The sequence below is a fragment of the Podarcis erhardii genome (genome assembly GCF_964252035.2).
Source record: "Podarcis erhardii genome assembly, chromosome: 13".
Lineage (NCBI taxonomy): Eukaryota > Metazoa > Chordata > Lepidosauria > Squamata > Lacertidae > Podarcis > Podarcis erhardii.
In genome coordinates, this window is record NC_138502.1 from 33,986,083 (window position 1) to 34,001,236 (window position 15,154).

Genomic DNA, 15,154 nt, shown 5'->3' on the forward strand with positions numbered 1-15,154 from the left:
GTGTCTTTGTACCTTTAAGGTACTTTTTTTTATAAAAGAAAAAGAAAATACTAGCAAGAATGAAATCAGTTCCCCGGCCTTTTATCTGCCCTCGTCTTTGTTTGCGCGCTGGGCAGGTGTCCAACCTGTCCGGGGCCCCTTTAAGAACCAAGCGCTTGTCACTCCTGCTCGCTCCGACTGTTTCTTTTTCCCCCGGAAGAAAAGTGTAGCCAGAGCGGCTGCTCAGACTCTGTGCAAGGTGGGGAGGGAGGTAACCAAGCAAGCACGCGCGCGCCTCGCTTGTGCGATACCAGCCACAGAACCGGCTCCATCCGAGCCTTTTGCGCGTAGGGAAGAACCGGGTGGAGAGGAAGGAATCCCCGATCGCTAAGCAGGGAGGCTGCTGCTGCTGCTACAATCTGCAACATTCGCAAAGGAGATTGGAGAGAGGAGGAGGGCAAAACTCCAGGAACTGAAAGCAACAACAACAGCAAGCCGGGTTCCCCCCCCCCAGCCCCCAGCAAAACGAGCAAGCCACCCGCAAACTCCTTTGCAGAAGGGCGCAGCGGACTCCTGGGAAGCAAAAAAAGAAGGAGAAAGAAATCGGCGAAACACGACATGGGCGCTAGCCAGTTCCACCTTTGCAGACCCGCAGGACGCAAGAGCCAGCTTGGGAGGCAGAAAGCGCTCCTGCTGGCATGCGCCCTGTGGATTTCCCTCTGCGCCCCGAGATGCGCGGCTTTCAACCTGGACACGAAATTTCTGATCCACAAGAAAGGCAAGACCCCGGACAGCTACTTCGGACTCTCCGTGGCTCTGCACCATCACATGGACGGGCAACGATACCTGTAAGTGAAATAGCGTTGGGACGGGGAGCGTGCAGTGTTTGGTATTGTGAGAGGCGCCCTTTTCTCCGGAGCCTCCCACTCTCTTTCTGAACTTGAGGTTCAAACCGGAGGCATAAAATCTGCAGTAGTTAAGAGGGGAGCAGGCATTCGAATCACACAGAACTGTCATGCAAGCAGGGATCTGAGATTTAGAAAGCTGTCCGATATTTAAGCTGACATCCCTTTTCGTTCCTCCCTCAGGAAGCCCCATCTGAACTCTGTGGGACTTACTTTTGAGTAGACCTATGTTATACTGAGAGGCACACTCTTTTTCCCCTGCCCATTTTTGCCTAGAACAACAGGTTGGCAAAGCCCCCATTTCTGCGCTCATTCCCCCTCCTTGCCGCCAACAAAGTTTGGCAGTTCCCCAATCTGCTTTTAATTAAATGCCATATTCTTGATTCCTTCTCTTGGGAATGGAGATCTAGCATATTTTTGTGGTCTCTGGTTAGCAAAAGGGACTCTTATAATAAGTGTCTGTGAACTAATGGAGAAGTTACTTGCATCTACCCCCCCCCCCCACCCATGCGTGCTGCAATTCACATCTGTTTGTGCCATTCAGCTTGTCAGCTTTTTGGATTTAGCTGGAATTCATCTGTTCCTAAACTTGATGCCTGTTTGCGTGCGTTCGAGAGCAATTTATGCCCTATTGTGTTGGGGTTGTACCACATGTGGCCTGCTGCGTCCAACATCAATTGGCCCTTTCCTTCCGAAGCGAGATGTTGATTGAAACCAGGGAAGGGGCTGCAAATGTGATGGTTAATGCTGTTTGCTGACAGGAAATATATTCAGGGTCACTGAATATTGGTGGCCACCAGTAACACAAGACCGGCGGTTGCCAACATGCTGCTTGTGGGTGCCTATGAAGGTTTTCCCTGGTTGTCCGAAGGGTTTTTTCCACACAAATTAGGCTTGTAAGAAGCATTCCTTTGTAGCCAATATCATGTGTTGCAGAGTGTGCTTGGTTGTGGTTTGCAGATATGTCCACAGACCCAGAAAGATGGCAACTCTTGCAATTAAATTCAAGTCTACCCAGTGGCACATTGCAACCTAATCAGAAAATGCAGTGTTAGAAACTCGGATGAGCTAGGATCCAAAAAGCTTCTTAAACCAAGGTTACAGTTGCCAGAACAGAATGTCTAGTTTGGGGGTAAGATGGCTCTAAAGTCTTATTTTTACAAATGATGGATGACTGACAGTGATGGATTCTCAGTTAAACATCTGGCTAGTTCAGATGACCACCTTGAGCCAGGTTAAGAGCTCTGAGAACTTAGGGAAGAAAAGTCACTTTATCCAGGGACAGTTCACATGTACAGTGGTACCTCAGGTTAAGTACTTAATTCGTTCCGGAGGTCCGTTCTTAACCTGAAACTGTTCTTAACCTGAAGCACCACTTTAGCTAATGGTGCCTCCTGCTGCCGCCGCGCCGCCAGAGCACAATTTCTGTTCTCATCCTGAAGCAAAGTTCTTAATCCGAGGTTCTATTTCTGGGTTAGTGGAGTCTGTAACCAGAAGCGTATGTAACTTGAAGCGTATGTAACCTGAAGTACCACTGTATATCTGCTCCAAACTCTTTTTCTTAATGATGACTTCTGCTACTCAGGCTGCACAGAAAATGCATTTGGTTCCAAAAATTCATTCTGATTGTGCAGATAATATATAACTGATAGAATTCTACAGGATGGGGGCATGGGTGTGCAAAAAACAGTCCAGATTCAATGATCCCCAGGCATGCACCTTCCAGATGGTGGAGATGATATTTTATGTGAATTGCCCTGAGACCTTCGGGTATAGGGCGGTATATATAAAGTAAATAAATAAATGATAAAAATGTCAGGTGCCATCCTGGCACCCAGGCATCTTCACTTGGTTGCAAGTGGTCAAAAGCCAGGTGCAAAAGGCTCCTGGCACCTGGCTAATTTCGAACACCGACAGCACGTTGAGATACCTTACTGGGGAGCAGTGCAACTTTACTGCAACATACCCCTGAGCAGAATAAAAAGGGCAAATCAGAACTTAAGGTAAAGGTAAAGGAACCCCTGACCATTAGGTCTAGTCGTGACCGACTCTGGGGTTGCGGCACTCATCTTGGTTTATTGGCCGAGGGAGCCAGCATACAGCTTCCGGGTCAGATGGCCAGCATGACTAAGCCGCTTCTGGAGAACCAGAGCAATGCACAGAAATGCCGTTTACCTTCCCGCCGGAGTGGTACCTATTTATCTACTTGCACTTTGACGTGCTTTAGAACTGCTAGGTTGGCAGGAGCAGGGACCGAGCAACGGGAGCTCACCCCGTCATGGGGATCCGAACCACCAACCTTCTGATTGGCAAGTCCTAGGCTCTGTGGTTTAATGCACAGCACCACACTTAGGGACAAATCCTTACTGTCCCAAACCTGCTTAATTCAGAGCAGCACAGTTTTGTCTGGGATATGCATGTGAGGGCGAGGCTCCCTTAGTATTCAGTGTGCGTTTCCCTGGATGAGGCTCACTTCTTATGCCAGTGGCAGCAGATAACAGGTGCCAACCAAACCAGTGCAACATTCTGTTGGTTCACAAGAAGCCTTTTGAAACCCTATCCAGCAAGGATGCAGTACTAAATATTTAGTATGTATGTCATACCTTCTTCTTTTTTAATGGCATCAGATGGTTGCAGGAATGCTTTTATTTCTTCTAAGAAATTTATATCCCACTCAGTATTTATTTAAGTAAAAAGAAACCCAAGAAACTTCTTTTTTTAATTAAAAAAAATCCATAAAATATTTTATGCTATTATTTTCATTTATATGCCATTTTTTCCCTCTGTAAATTTGCACAAACGCAACAGTACCTCTGTTCAGAGAACTGCCCTGGTTGCCCATTTGCAATTTGGCCTAATTAAAGGTGTTATAACAATAACAATTATTATTATTAGGGGCCTGCCCATTTGTTTGGGTTTCCCCAGCCACTCGGGGCGGCTCCCAACCTCACTTCTCGCAGCAACCTCACTTCTCGCAGCGAAGGAACTGCCAAGAAGGCCCTTGGAGCTGGACCTCAGTGTTTGGGCTGAATGATGGGGGTGGAGACACTCCTTAAAGCCCTTAACAGCTTGGGACCAGTTTACTTGTGAGATCGCTTTACCCCATATAGGCCCATACGACCGCTTCAGTCTAAAGAACTGGCAGTGTTACAGGTGCCACATAATACTGATTCTGAACTTCTTGTTGTTGGCACCCATCTAAATAAATCCATACACAGTGGAATTCCCTGCCTCTTGACATTAGCCAACCACCTTCGCTGCTCTTTTCAACACCTGCTTAAAAAAAAATTTTTCTAGGCAAGCCTACCCAGACAGGCAGAAATCATTGTTGAAACACCTCAGTCTATTCCAGCTGGTTAAAATATATGTGCTCCACCAGGAATCTGGTGGCATTGTTGACGGGGGCAAGATCTGTCAAGATGGGCAGTTTAGGATGCATAGATGATCTTTGGCTCTGCTGGTGTTAAGTAACCAACCTGGCTTAGCCAAAAATACACCAGCATAACATAATAATAATAATAATAATAATAATAATAATAATAATAATAATATTTATACCCCCACCCATCTGGCTGAGCCGAGGCCAGTGCAAGATGCCCAAAATGGACATTCTGGGGGTGTGGTTTGGGCAGCACCGGGGGTGGGGAGGGCCGAATCCTAAGCTTGTTCTGCTCATTCAGATGATTGGCAGCCCTCCATAAAACACTATTTTAAAGGCATGTTCCCCCTCTTCCAGGCTTAGGCAGAGCAGCTGCAGCGGCTCCACAGCTGAACGGGATTTGGCTCTGGTGTACCTTTAGGGCAGTTTAACTTAACACCGGCTTGTATTACGCCAAGCTTCTTGTGTGCATAGGATTGCTTCCTATGTCTGGTCCACACTTCTCAAATGGGTAGTTATAAAAAATATTTAAAATAATAATATTTATTTATTTACCGCTCGTAGTTACGCAAAACTCTTAAGCGGTTTACAACACAGGCTAAAACACCTTAAGTAAACAGCAAACCAAAACAAAAAGGAGGGAATTTATACATTCGATGAAACGTAACTCAATAGAGCATCCTCGTCGGTGTCAAAATAAACATTGCCACATAAAAAAATCAGCTGCAAAAAAAATGCGAGGAAAATCCATAGTAAAAGGACTAAATCCAAGCATCCTCTAAAGATCAGGCAGCAAAATAATTAACAATGAAAATGAGCTTAAAAGTATAAATTTCAGCTTTTTTAAAATAACAAACCCCAAACCTGATTAGCAATGAAGCAAACTGACTCATTCTTCCCCACCACCATACATCAGTCAATCAATCGATCATCCCATTAAAATCACGAAGAAAACTTAAAAACAGTCACCGTTAAGAGCCATAAAAATAAAAAAAATAAAAACACAGAGGCAAGAGAGATATCAGCCTAGTGGCTCAAAAGCAGGCTGCCATGGAATAATGCAAGGAGGATAGCTCAGTTGGTTAGAGCTTGGTGCCATTAAGGCCAAGGTTGCAGGTTTGATGCCCGTATGGAACAGCTACATATTCCTGCATTCCGGGGGGTTGGACTAGATGATCCTCAGGGTCCCTTCCAATTCTGTGATTCTATATGAAGGGGCACATGCTGGATTTCCAAGAGCCATCCCCTTGGGGCATGTGAATTGGAAGCTCTTGGCTCTGTTCCCGCCTCCTTTTTTGCACGTGGCACACCCTGGCCTGCTTTATCCCTTTGAGTTTGTTCTTCAAAGCACATGCCTAGTCTTGCAGATGCTTCCCTGTGGTTTGCGCCTCCTCCTTCACTCACGCTGCCTGTCTGCCATGCAGAGAGAGTCATCTGGGTGGGGTGCAGGTACCTAGTGAGTTGGTAGTTTAGGGCTGTTTGAGGAGCAGCTGATCTAAGGTTCTGATCCTACGTTTACTTACTGGGCGGAAGGGGGGGCAATGGAGGAGAAATTTGAGTCAGTACACCTTTAAAGCCAGATCTAACAGATCCACGCTTTCTGGAACAATACGAGAACTGGAACGCAGCTCGTCTTTGAAACGTACATTTGTCTGAATTTTGCGGTGCTGTTTTCCAGCCCAAAGTATACAAAAGCGCATATGATAGTGTGCCCGAGAATGAGGATATTAGATACAGCAGCACATTCTATTCAGGAAAAATCGCTTGCGAAAATGTGCACATCAGTCTAAACTGTGTATGTTCATTAGCAGAATTCTGCGCTAAAACGCTAAGGACTTTTCCCCTCAGTGGAAAATTTCTGCAAATATGTGGAGAACCCGAAATGAAGGTTTGAAAAAATGAGAAACTGAGAGAATGGAAATGGATAGATCATTCCAGCCCTACCTGGGAGTAAGGCTTGTTAAACTCAATGGGACTTACTGCTGAGTAGTGGTTTCTTCTTGAAACAATGCTGAGCTGAATGGACCAGTGATTTAAAGCAGTTTTCTCTGCCCTTACGATATGAAACACCGCACAGTAAAGCATTGTATTAATTCTCTCTACATGGCTGGCAAACCTTACTGACTATCTGAGGCTGGCATTGAAAAATCTGAATTTTTCCTCCAGCCTTCCTAAGCAGTCTGTTCCTCTGGCTTTTGTTACCTGTCACCCACATATTGTGTGTGTGTGTGTGTGTGTAAATACACTTACAAAGCACTGAGACAAATTCCAGCCATGTGCAAAAGGTTAAATGGAAAGGTATTGCCCTAATGCACAAAGTACATATGCAAAGGTGATGGGGAAAAGCGAAATCAGTGGAAATTCTTCCCCCACAGAAGTCTATTTTCATATGCATTAATTATGCTTTTGTCTCATGTGGCTCGGCTCAGGATCAGCCAGAGAGCTTCATGGCTCAGAAAGATTCGGATCTGAGGCTTTGCAGTCCTTAACTGATCCGCTTGCTGTCTGGCGTGCTGTTTCCAAATCATTCTTGGAAAACCCCAAGCGGTTGTAGTTCCAGGAGCCCTAGAGCACAGCTCCCCGCCTCTCCCCATAGCCCGTCTCCCTTTCCTTCTAACTCTGGGTGTAGAAACCACTGTCTCCAAGAGGGAAGAAACAGGCAAATAAGCAACAATCGCTCCTACTAACACTCACTTACCGTATTGGCCCGAATATAAGCCACACCCGCAAATAAGCCGCACCTTTAAAATGGGGGGGGGGGAAGAATACCCAAATATAAGCCACTCCCTTAAAATTGGGTTACACGCTGAAAGTCGCTGTGGTTGGTAGAATTTTAACTCGGAGCCAATTTAAGCCTTTGATTTTCTAAGCCTGCAAAAGTTACCGTACAATCGCTGAAATCGCAAATCGCTATTCAGTTGGCTACAATTTCCGCAGGCACTCACACCCGTAAATGGCACATGAACAGTCTCAAGCTCAATAAAACATTTACCGTATGTCTGTTTAAGCAGCGATATCGTAAAAAGGCCAATTTTTGTAAGGTCACGAATTTAAGCTGCACTTTAACTTTTCATGGTTGGAATTTGGGGGGGAAAGTGAGGCTTATATTCAAGCCAATACGGTAACTTCATGGAAGTTCAGCAGCAGTTTAGTGGACATTTCCCCTAACTGACACACAATTGTATGCAATTTTGCCTAAGACAAGCATTCCTGCAAGGCGATTTCCCTGAATGTGATGCATATTTTTTTTTGCATGTCCTCGTCACTAGTATACACATTCAGGGTTGCCATATGTCCTCTTTTTCCAGGACACGTCCTCCTTTTCATGGGTAGAGTTGTCATAACGACCCATAGTTAAAAGTTGAAATTGTCCCAGGTGTCCTTCTTTTGCTCTTCAAAATATGGCAACCCTATTTTCTTTCACACTTCCCCACGGCAAATGCATCCCTGTACTTGTTAGTTTGCTGGAAAACTACATTGCAAAATTCGGACAGGTGTGAATTTTGAAAGACGGCCGTGGTTCAGGCCTTGTAGTGTTTCAGGAAGAGCGAATTGTGTAGTTTTGCCTTTAAACGTGGACCATATTGAATTGCTCCCCACTCCCTAGTGGAACAACCTTGAGCTTTTTCTGATTTTGATTTGACTTTCCTTCCTCCCCACCAGCCAATTTGAATGTTTTGATCCAGAGCGATGGCCCAAGTGTATTTCTGAGGCCCAAGAGTATCTCTTCATCCAGACCCAGCCGTGAATTGTTCATTTACAAACAGAGGCCTATCCTAGACCAGTCTCATCCTTGAGGGTCAAGGTGTGAGGTTCCCATGGACCTGTTAACATTCTTGTAGTTCTTTGATGGATTGGATAAATTCTACGGTGCTTTACAAAAGACCTTTTCAAACCACCGGATTTTTCCTCTTGATTAACTAACTCTCTCTCTTAGCTCAGGCCTCCGTTCCCATGGAGACGTGTATTATGTTGTTTAAGTGGCAGGGTTTTTTCCACACACCCCCTTCCTTACTTAGCCTTGGTATAAATCACGGCTACTTGCACTAATTCTAAATGTACTGATCTTCTAGATTGCGTTTCAGCCGGAGATCTGTTTGTGTTCTTCTGTTCTTACTGAGGCTGCGCAAGGATGGGTGAATCCGTCTGTTTCTGTTTTTCCAATCTTAAATTCAGCTTTCGACATTTGCACATAGGTTGGCGATTTTTATTTTGCAAAAAGGATTTCTCTTCATAAGCACATTCTTGTAGGCAATTTTGCCTGAAATAAACCCTTCGGAAAGAGATTCCGCTTACTAGAATGCATGAAAATGTATTTTATTTTCACTAATATATGCATTTATAGGTGCCCTTTGCCAGGGCCGGCCCACACATGAGGTAACATGAAGCAACTGCCTCAGGCGGCAGGATCCACAGGAGCAGCAGATCCCAATGCAGATCTTTATTCCACCCCCACCCCCATTCCTGATGTAGATCTTCACTCACTCCTTCTTCCCTGGCAGGGAGTGGGGACGCCATTTTGTGGTTTACCTCAGGTGCCAAAATGTCTTGGGCTAGCCCTGCCCTTTACGCTAGCATAGCTAGTTCCAGGACCCATTTCTAATCTGAACATACATTTAGGGGCCTATTTCTTAACCTTTTACCACATATTTGCATGATGGTAGCGCTCCTGTTGTGACCCACCATGGATCAGGCCGCAATCCAGTACTTGGAGACCAGCATGCTAGTAAGTCCAGTGCACTTTCTTTGACTGGAGAACTGCAATTCAAAATTCAGAGAAGTGACGATTTCAAAAAATGGCTGCGTTTTGGTTTGCATATTGTTTCAGAAAGAGAAAATTAGGTAAGTTCGTTTTTAAAGGCGATCTAAATCTATGCCATGTTTGGTGGGGAGTCCTGTTCCTCTGCCTTTAATAGTGGTCTTCCAGGCAAGCATTTATTAAAGCTTTTCCTGATTATATTATTATTATTGTTAGTAGTAGTAGTTTGCCCAAATGCCTGGGTTGCCCCAGCCACTCTGGGCAGCTTCCAACATAAACAAACATCAACATATCAGAACATTACAAGCGCCTTGATACAGGGCAGCCTTCAGATGTCTACAGGCAGTCGTATAATTATTTATCTCTTTGACATCTGATGGAAGGGCTTTCCATGGGGCGAGAAGGCCCTTTGCCTGGTTCCCTGTAACTTCGCTTCCCACAGTGAGGGAACCGCCAGAAGGCCCTCGGCGCTGGACCTCAGTGTCCGGGCTGAACGATGGGAGTGGAGGCGCCAATTCAGGTATACAGGACCGAGGCCATTTAGGACTTTAGAGGTCAGCATCAACACTTTGAATTGTGCTCGGAAACGTACTGGGAGGGGGAAGATGGAGAAAGATGTCACAAATTTCTGTGCATCAGGTGTTAATAATAATAATAATAATAATAATAATAATAATAATAATAATTTATTATTTATACCCCGCCCATCTGGCTGGGCCTCCCCAGCCACCCTGGGCGGCTTCCATAGAAAGCAAAAATACAATAAAATATCACACGTTAAAAACTTCCCTGAACAGGGCTGCCTTAAGATGTCTTTTGAATGTCAGGTAGTTGTTTATCGCTTTGACATCTGCTGGAAGGGCGTTCCACAGGGCGGGCGCCACTACAGAGAAGGCCCTCTGCCTGGTTCCCTGTAGCTTTACTTCTCGCAATGAGGGAACCTCCTGAAGGCCCTCGGAGCTGGACCTCAGCGTCCGGGCAGAATGATGGGGGTGGAGACGCTCCTTCAGGTATACTGGACCGAGGCCGTTTAGGGCTTTAAAGGTCAGCACCAACACTTTGAATTGTGCTCGGAAACGTACTGGGAGCCAATGTAGGTCTTTCAAGACCAGTGTTATATGGTCTCGGCGGCCACCCCCAGTCACCAGTCTAGCTGCTGCATTCTGGATTAGTTGTAGTTTCCGAGTCACCTTCAAAGGTAGCCCCACGTAGAGTGCATTGCAGTAGTCCAAGCGGGAGATAACCAGAGCATGCACCACTCTGGCGAGACAGTCCGCAGGCAGATAGGGTCTCAGCCTACGTACCTGATGGAGCTGGTAAACAGCTGCCCTGGACACAGATTTGACCTGTGCCTCCATGGACAGCTGTGAGTCCAAAATGACTCCCAGGCTGTGCACCTGGTCCTTCAAGGGCACAGTTACCCCATTCAGGGCCAGGGAATCCTCCACACCTGCCCGCCTCCTGTCCCCCAAAAACAGCACTTCTGTCTTGTCAGGATTCATCCTCAATCTGTTAGCCGCCATCCATCCTCCAACCGCCTCCAGACACTCACACAGGACCTTCACCGCCTTCACTGGTTCTGATTTAAAAGAGAGGTAGAGCTGGGTATCATCCGCATACTGATGAACACCCAGCCCAAACCTCCTGATGATCTCTCCCAGCGGCTGCATGTAAATGTTGAAAAGCATGGGGGAGAGGACAGAACCCTGAGGCACCCCACAAGTGAGAGCCCAGGGGTCTGAACACTCATCCCCCACCACCACTTTCTGAACACGGCCCAGGAGCAGAACCACTGTATGACAGTGCCCCTAGCTCCCAGCCCCTCAAGACGGTCCAGAAGGATGTTATGGTCGATGGTATCAAACGCCGCTGAGAGATCCAGCAGAACTAGGAAACAGCTCTCACCTTTGTCCCTAGCCCGCCGAAGATCATCAAAAGATCTGAAAAAGAAAGAAAAGTTATTTTATTAGACATCTGGCATTTAGGGGGCGGGGCATTTCCTCCGTGCACTTATTCTGAATCAGTTTGGTAGCAGTTTAATTCTGCAAAGTGCTCCATGGCCATAATTTCTTTCGGCCTTGTGACTCTTTTCCAATTTTGCGTAGGAAGCTACCTTATATCAAACCAGACCGTTAGTAAGCCCAACTCAAGATTGGCTGCTGCCCTCTCCAGGTTTTCAGACTGGGTTCCCAACTCCACCCTGGAGAATGAATATGGGATCTTCTGCATTCAAAGCAGCAGCGTGCAGTGAAATTTTTCATAGGGGAACAGTTAGGCCGGAAGCGCCAGCTTGTGAGGGTGATGGGGGAGAGGGTGACATCATGTGTGTGATGTCTCAATGTCCTGACATCAGAAGCATGAGCATCAAACCTTCCTCCCTATAATAATAATTATTATTTATACCCCTCCCATCTGGGTGGGTTTCCCCAGCCACTCTAGGCAACTCCCAACAGAATATTAAAAACACAACAAAACATCAAACATTAAAAACTTCCTTAAACAGGGCTGCCTTCTGATGTCTTCTAAAAGTCAGAGAGTTGTTTATTTCCTTGACATCTGATGGGAGGGTGTTCCACTGGGTGGGTGCCACTACTGAGAAGGCCCCCTGCCTGGTTCCCTATCACCTCACTTCTCGCAGTGAGGGAACCGCCAGAAGGCCCTCAGCGCTGGACCTCAGTGTCCGGGCTGAACGATGGGGGTGGAGACGCTCCTTCAGGTAAACTGGGCCGAGTCCATTTAAGGCTCCCTGGGATGGACAGAAGCTTTTCAGGGCTTCGGGAACATGGCACCAGGGGAACATTCATGGGGCTAGCCTAGTCCTCCTAGTCCACTGACTGCACACCACTGGTTCAAAGGCATGTGTTCTACTACTGATCTGTGAACTTTCTCGAAAGGGATGGAGCAAGTGCGGCTGGACATTCATGGCTCGCTCAGAATACGTGGATTGTTATTGAATCTGTTGCTGCTGCTGTTTAGTTCCAGGAGTAAGCCATGAAATAGTCAATGAGGAGCTTGCAGCCTTCCGGATTTTGCTGGCGAAACATTGGCCATGTTGTCTAATGCTGATGGGAGTTGAGAAGCCCAACAACATCCTGAGAGCCTTGGGTTCCCCATCCCCGGTTCAGAGCACACAAAATCCTGACAGCACTTCTGAGCATATGTGAAGCACCTTTCTGAGGCCACTGAAACAAGGCAGCCGGGCTCTGTGCATCTGGAATGAGCAGCGAAGCCTTCCAAAGCACATGGCAGGACTTCTAAAGAGCTGTGAGCTCCGGTCACCTCTCGGAGTTGAATTTTGCAATAGGCCTTGTTTGCTCACGCTGCGGTACCTACTAAAAAAAATAACAAACATATTAACACCACCAAGGCAATAACAGTGGGAGAGCGGGGGGGGGGGGGGGGATGAGAGGAGAGCCAGACTTCTTGGCTTTTGCATTTCTGAGACAGCTGGAGGGTCTCCCTCGCTCTCCTACCCCTTTGACAAGGATGTCTTGTGCCCTGGAGAGGATTTCTGACGGCAGCAGCTGCACGGCTCGGAAAGCATCTGTGGAGACATTCCAAAGATTCATTTGCAAAGCTCTTGATGAAGTTGAGGGCTTCTCTGTCGAAGGCAGTGGGCAATTCTGGTCCCCCCCTCGTTTTTCCTTCAAGAACAGCAGACCCCCCACCCTCACCCTGCAGCCTTTAGGTGAAAAAGGGGGGAAGAACAGCTGTGCGCTGTGGAACATGTGTCTGCATGTGGAAACACTGTGAGAAAGTTGGGGGATTTGATCTGCGAGCATTGTTTTAGGAAAGGGGCAGCCCCAGAGTTTAATTTCACCCACAGCTCACCCTTGAAATCAATTTTGAATGCACGGGGGTTTTGCTTTCTCCTAAAAATCCACAGCAAAGGGGCTTAGAACCCTAGAATCATAGACTTGTAGAGGGACCCTGAGGGTCAACTCATTCAACCCCCCAGCGGCACCTCTAAAGGCTTACACATTTATTGGAATCCATCCTTTACTAAAGGACTAGCGACAAGGGATATTTTGGCGACGGTTAAAAATGACGGGCCTAACCTATAGCTAAGGATAGGGGGAGAAATGTGATTCCGTTCCCATTTAATAGAATCATAGAATCATAAAATTGTAGAGTTGAGAGAGTCGTCTAGTCCTACCCCCCAGCAATGCAAACTTAACCCATTCACGCTTCCCAAAACAATGTTCAAATTGAAACACATAGGCCATCCTTTGAATTTTACACTTCTCCGAATTTTGTAATGCCCTTCTCCAGCCAAAAGCATCATGTGTGTATAAGTTAGTGCAATGGGTGCCTCTAAATGCACGTAACTAGTGAAATAACATACAAAAGCGCATTTCGTTAGGGGAAATTGCTTTGCAAAAAAAGAAGAAGTGCATATCAAGAGCAATTCACTGACAAATTTTGATGAGGACTTTACAAAACAAAACAGAGTATCAAACAGATGTGGAGATGTGCAGGAATGAATGTGAGACTGGAGAAATGAGAAACCGAGAGGAAGGGAAGGGGACATTTCTGCCCTTCCTTACTGAGCATGCTCTGCCAACCAGGTGATTGCTGGGAGATGAAGTTCCTTCTGGGTATTCGTAAAGGACTCTCCCCACCCTTGAGAAATGTAAAGTCCAAAGGGTAAGTCGGTTTGTTTGGAGAGTGCTGCTCTGCATCTGTCCTTTGCTCCCTCCCCCCACCCACTCCACAAATAATGCCTTTTCACCTTTGAGAAAGGGGTAAGGATGCTTTCTAAAGGCCGGTCTTCCGTAACGTCAGGGCCGGCCCACCCATGGGGCAAAGTGAGGCAAGCGCCGCAGGTGGCAGGATCCGCAGGGGGAGCAGATTTGACCTTCAAATAATGCATCGCCGGCTGCTGTCGCTGCCGTGGCAGTGGCAATGTCTGCAGTCCACTCCTTGGAGGACAGATCTTCTGTCTCTTGGGCAGCCCCCCCCCCCCGTGGCATAGCATGGATGGCCAGCACCCAGGGCCACACAGAGGGGGTGGGAGGGAAGCAGATGGAGTACCGATGGACATTCAACTGCCTAATGGCGCTTGCGTCGCCCAGGAAATCGCAGCCACAGAGATGAGAAAAGAAGAGTTGTTCTGTTGTCTGGAGAGGTCACTTCCTGGTCTGCATGGAGAAGCCATTTTCAATGGAGCCCAGCGACAGAAGCACGCAGCTATATTGAGGCAGCACTGGGCGTTGAAATTTTGTGCCCCCTAACAATTTTGCACCTGGGGCAACCATCCCTGTGCCCCCATGATATGCCTCCTCCCCAGTTTTGCATCTACAAAGGCCTCTTGATGAACAGAAGGTGCTGGTGGTCTCTTCGCACCCCAAGGGAGAAAATGTCAAGGGCTTCCCTTGGGGGTCTCCTGGGATCTGCAGCCACCTGGTTTGATTCAGAGCAGCCCCCCCCTCCCAGTGATAGCCTTTGATTCCCTCTTCAGCCATTTGGTAAGGATGATCTGATCCCCCGCCCTCCTCCATTGTTCCCGATGTAGATATTTATTCCCCCTTGTTCCTGATGTAGATCTTCCCTCAACCCTTTTCCACTGGTTTGCCTCAGATGCCAAAATGTCTTGGGCTGGCCCTGCCTACACCTGTGTGCCCAGGTGCATGACTGGCGCAAGTGTCTTCGACTGGACCAAGTAAATGGAGATCCATTGTGTGCATTTTTCAAGATAGCTATCCTGAATTCTGAACCTCGAAGCAGAATAGGGTTGGGCGATATATCAATATGTCGTCCAAAACCGGTTTGAAGTCCGCATCGTGATATTGGTTTCATCATTTTTGACCTGACAATATATCGCAAATCATGACATGTGTATGTGTGCATGCGCTATGCAAAAATCACAATGTGGGGAAAACCGTGAAGCCAGCCAATGCCTCTACATAACTCCATCCTTATTTCAGACATCATGCTATATCAGTATATCACAATATTCAGCTGGTGATCTATCATGATGTTGAAAACCAGGTATCACCCAGCCACTAAAACAGAACTTAAAATCCGCCGCTTTTTGCACAGATTCCTGAAAATTTCAGCTTTTGCATACAGCAGGTCGGGAGCAACACCCATAACATCTCTCGCACTATATAAGGCAGGGATTCAAAATCT

At 46.9% G+C, this 15,154-nt stretch overlaps 1 protein-coding gene across 2 annotated transcripts in view; it reads left to right on the forward strand.

The window, feature by feature from the left end:
• The first annotated feature begins 204 nt into the window (after window positions 1-204).
• ITGA3 (integrin subunit alpha 3) overlaps window positions 205-15,154 on the forward strand; it is an 88,658-nt gene continuing 73,708 nt past the window's right edge. The window contains exon 1 of one of the 2 annotated variants that reach the window (XM_081837652.1): window positions 205-827. In XM_081837652.1, the coding sequence (XP_081693778.1) occupies window positions 598-827 (230 nt within the window). In that variant the 5' untranslated portion in view covers window positions 205-597. The remainder of the gene's footprint in view (window positions 828-15,154) is intronic. The other variant, XR_014150686.1, reaches the window with a different exon arrangement.